At 37.6% G+C, this 4804-nt stretch overlaps 1 protein-coding gene across 1 annotated transcript; it reads left to right on the top strand.

Annotated features, from left to right (window-relative positions):
- Positions 1 to 753: 753 nt before the first annotated feature.
- Positions 754 to 2100, top strand: LOC102313775 (ladderlectin-like). Its single transcript, XM_005953005.3, has 4 exons — positions 754 to 853; positions 958 to 1092; positions 1355 to 1466; positions 1758 to 2100. The coding sequence occupies exons 1-4, from the start codon at positions 833 to 835 to the stop codon at positions 1826 to 1828; spliced, it is 339 nt and encodes a 112-aa protein (XP_005953067.3). The 5' UTR covers positions 754 to 832; the 3' UTR covers positions 1829 to 2100.
- The last annotated feature ends 2704 nt before the right edge of the window (positions 2101 to 4804 follow it).

The following is a 4804-nucleotide window of genomic DNA, read 5'->3' as shown; positions in this document are numbered from 1 at the left end:
GACATTTTATCTGGGTGGAGGTAAAAACCATTGTTATAAAGTGAAATGCCAGCAAGCATGGAGCTAAAATAAATAACAGTGTATTTTAGTCTGTTTGCTCTTGGTTTTGAGTGAAGGTACAGAAACAGTATATAAGTGCTGGTGTTCGGTTCAGCACCTGCACACCTGAAGGCTGAAGTTACAAGCTGACACTCATAACAGGGAAGATAAGGTATTATGTCAAATGCTTCCTGGGAAGTGTCAGATTATTGTCTTTTCTTTAATAAACGACCTACTTTGAATTTTCTGATTTGTACAGAGATGCTAAACATCACCATGAAGCTGCTGACTGTGTCTACACTTCTCTGTGCAATGGTGGCTCTGGGCACTGCTGCTGGTGAGTATCCCAGTATACTGAGCATCATCTATACACCTTATGCATGAATATATTAAACTGAAAATTATAATGAAAATCAACATTTGCTGTTGTCTAGCACTTCCAGATGAAGTGGCCAGTAATGGGACAGAGGCATCAATTTCAGCAGGTCAGTGGACTTTTCAGGTTTGAAACCAAAACTAATCACATTTTTATCATCAGTACATCAGCTTTCATAAATTTGTTTTCATGTGTGATGGACAAGTACATTTATAGCTTAAAAAAGTTCATCTTCAACACTCAGATAAAAACACATTTTTCATGAATTTTTAGTTTAAAAACTTTTCCGACACAGTAAAGCAGCTCAATATTCTTTGATTGTCTTCAGGAGAACATCGTGTTGAGAAGAGAGCAGTATCTTGTCCAAGCGGCTGGACTCAGTATGGGAATCGATGCTTTCTCTACGATAACCGTCAAATGACTTGGGCTCAGGCGCAGGTAAAAGCACTGATGTGAATTTATCATTTATTCTTTGTGCAATCTTAACTCTTTCTGTTTACGTTGTCATTTCCATAAACTCAGTCTGTTGATTTCCATTGTAGCGAATCTGCCAGTCCTTGAATGCAAACCTGGCATCTGTAAACAGCCACGACGAGTACCAGTTCATTCGAGCCGTCATATCTAGTGCCTCTCGTGAAAGTGGACTAACATGGGTTGGTGGCTCAGATGGTCAACAGGTATATCGCTTATCATTATTCAGAGGACCCTCCCTCATTAGCAAGCACGTGGTGACAGTGGGGAAGAAAAACTATTTTTAACAGGAAGAAACCTGAGGCAGAACCAGGCTCAGGGACTAGTTCCCATCTGCAGTAGATATGGAGGTCTTTAAGATGGGATCTGATTATTCAAGACTTATTATTGTATCTACATGCACATTTAGAACTTGGAACTGTAGCTTATTTGTGAACATATTCTTGCCTACGTTTTTCTGTTTTCTAGGAGAATTACTGGTTTTGGATTGATGGAAGCTATTTCACATTTACGCAGTGGTGTCACGGAGAACCTAACAACGCTGGGGGAAACGAGCATTGCTTAATGGTGAATTTTTCAGGTAAAGCTAAAAGTACAATGTAAGAGCACTATAAATGTTAAAGAAAAAAGGAAACAATACCCAAAATCCCCCAAATAATCTTTATGCATTTAATGTGACAAACAGTGATGAGTGAAAAAATGTCAGCAGTACATTTTTCTATCATATTAATTATTTACATAGTGTTCTGATGCAATGCTAAACACATGTATGTGTCAGGTGCTGTTGTTGTACAGAACAACATATTTAGATCAGTGATCATTTCTCCATGTGATTGTGATTTCAGTTCATGCTGATTTTGTGTACTTACAGGAAGCAAGTGTTGGAATGATGGGAGATGTGACAGCCAGTACCCATTTATTTGTGTCAGGGCCAGCTGCTGATTCCTGGGCTCTCGTGAAGGCGTGGCCTACCTGACGACAGAGCAAATCCTCTAATATATCACAATAAGAATCTGGTTCTGATTTGATTTACTTCTTTTCTTTTACTGTAGTGCTGCATAAGGAATGAAGCGACAAGTGACATAAGCTGGAGTTGCTCTTTTAACAGGAGCAGATTGCATGTGTACTTGAAACAAAGCTTTTAGCAAAACTTTGTTTCCCAGAATGAATTGTTGTTTCTCATCTTCTTCATCATTAAAATCTTAAGCATTGAATCAAAATGGTCTGTGCATTTAAATGCTTCATGCTTATCAGTGTGCTCTTAAATATCACATACATCTACTAGTTGTATATACATATACTATTTCTCTGAGCTTAAAAAACTCATGCAAACGCATTGCCTAGAAAAACAAAGAAACACCAGCAACGCTTACTTAAGATGACTAAATCAGGACGACTTAATCATTGTGAGTACAAAGTACTACAGATGACTTCATTTTTTCTGAGTGAGCAATACTAATTATTTATCCACTGAAAAAGATTTGAAATCTAACAAAATAAAAATATATATAAATTTTGTGTTAGCTTACTATTTTAAACTTTGCTAATGTTTTATCATCCTTGAACTTGAGATTTATAGTAGAACACTTAAACACTATAAGTATGGCTAAAAAATAACTATCAGCATTTCTTCTAATGCAGTTAAACTCAGTCCAACGGTGATTTTCAAATGCAAGAAAGTATATCAGTAAACATCTTGGACACTGTTCTGCTAAATATCAAACAAGCATATTCCTACTATTGTGTCTTGTGCTATTTAATAATACTTAAACAATTATTAAATTGGTATTTGTATATTTTTTTGTTACACAATTTAAAACTTTTAAAAACGTATAATAAAGTATTTCTCAACCTCATGCACTGCTTAGCCAATGCTAAAGAAAAAACTTGTATGAACAGCACACAAGAGTGAAAACAGATATAAGATGCCTAGAAAAATCATATAAATGAAACATGTATGTTTTGGATACTTATGTGAAAGTAATGAGAAAGTGGCCACTTTCATGAGTAAATCACGTAAGCCTGATATGATTCACTATATGAAGCAGGCCACATCTGATGCAAGTCTTTCATAGGTTTTTACTGTTTCTTTTCCATATGGGCAGAAACACAGTCAGCCCAATATTTATGTACTAAAACCAACTATGGTCAGTTGACAGCTTAAGTTATAATTATTTAATTTTTCCACAGAGCGATATCCACCCCTGCTTGTGTCACTCAAGAATGCGAGTTTGATTGATGACCCTAGCCTTGACCTTTTGACCTTACCGGAAGTACTCCGGAAGTGACTAATCGATTCCAGGGCTGTGTCCCAATTCAGGGTCGCATGCTTGAAGTACGGTGCGTACTATAAGTACGAGAAGTGCGGAAGTGAGAGGCGTGCTGTTCAGGTGGCCTAGCAACCATGATACTAACCGCGAGAAACGTTAACCTCTTCGACATGTCAATGGCTGTGAACAAAGAGAAACTTGTAAATAACTCATGGAAGAATAAAGTTACGTTGAAACCAAGCACACCATTGTTGTTCTTGTGACATTACCAATAAGTCTGATGTGTCACATGGCCCTCTTCCTATTGGAAAAACAAAAGTTGTATCCAAGATGGCCGACTTCTAAACGGCTACCATGGTCACCGCTCATCTTGAGGAGTTTGCCCCTTCACATATACTAATGTGCCACAAACAGGACTTTAATATCACCAACCATTCCCATGTTGTTATGGTGTATCCATATAAATGGCCCACCCTGTATATTGTGTTCAGTACACTTCACTACAGTGGGATTTCGGAAATATATAAATATATGGACAACAGGCTCTTCCATGGCAATCTCTTGTCGTCAATAAGCAACGTTTAGGGAGCTCTATAGTATTCAATGAGAGGACCCTGCACGTCAGTTCTCGACGCGAGGGGGTACCCTTCGCGTTGATAAGTGAAGCAGAGGGAGCCTGACCATGCGTCACACATTTGACGAGTTAGGAGTGAGAACGTGTTGCTCTGGCACAGCTACAAGCCATGTGAGCTCGTAGCCCCTCCCACTAGGATGTACTACCACAGTCGACCGTCGTAAAGCAGCCGCAAACCAATAGCAATACAAAAACCCTCAAAATCATTGAAGAACATTTTATAACCGAACACCCAATACAGATATATACATATATACTGAATATCACACAATATCAGATCACCAAATTAACACTGGGTTACATTAACATTTTACCACAACTTCACCAGATGTAGCTCAAGCGCGTTCCCGGACAGTGCCAGCAGATTGAAACTGAAAAACAAATTGTAAGCGATACAAAAAATGTAGTTTCAATTAATTGTTTTTCACTATCATTTTTTTTAACTTACAATACAAGAGTACATTTATTTCAGTTACAATATTTTTTTCTCAGTTTCATTTTAAGGTGGCATTGTTCTAACCCCATGATTCTGACTGAGAGACACCATACCACTGTGTTCGGCCACGATGCGCTGAGATCAGTGAGCACATACTGTATGTCTCAGTTAGTTTAGGTTGTTTTCCACTTTATTGTTGAGTAACTGAATTTATCTAAATTGTTTTGATTTATAATTGTCGCATTTGCAATAACTTTACTTAGTTGGATTGTAAGTTTTAATGTTTTCGTATATTATTTGGAAAAGTGTTTTACCATTCGTTTGCTTTATTGCTTGTTTTTTTTGGGGGGGTTTTTTTTTTTTTTTTCTTTTTTTTCTTTTTTTTAAATATGACGTCATCAAACTTCTAAGTTGTGAATTACAGCTAGAACAGCATAATTAATATTTGAGTTGCTGACCCCTTCTGTTGACAGGTCTGGTTTATTGTACACTGGATTGTTCCTGAGGTGCGAGCCTTCCCACCTGGACTTTGAAAGACTGAGATTCGCTTCTTTCTTGATGATCTGCTGCACTTTGCG

The sequence above is a fragment of the Haplochromis burtoni genome, unplaced genomic scaffold, assembly GCF_018398535.1.
Source record: "Haplochromis burtoni strain Fernald_Lab_line unplaced genomic scaffold, NCSU_Asbu1 Contig_2216, whole genome shotgun sequence".
NCBI lineage: Eukaryota > Metazoa > Chordata > Actinopteri > Cichliformes > Cichlidae > Haplochromis > Haplochromis burtoni.
The sequence above is the reverse complement of the archived record's forward strand: the minus strand, read 5'-3'. Positions and strand labels throughout refer to the sequence as shown.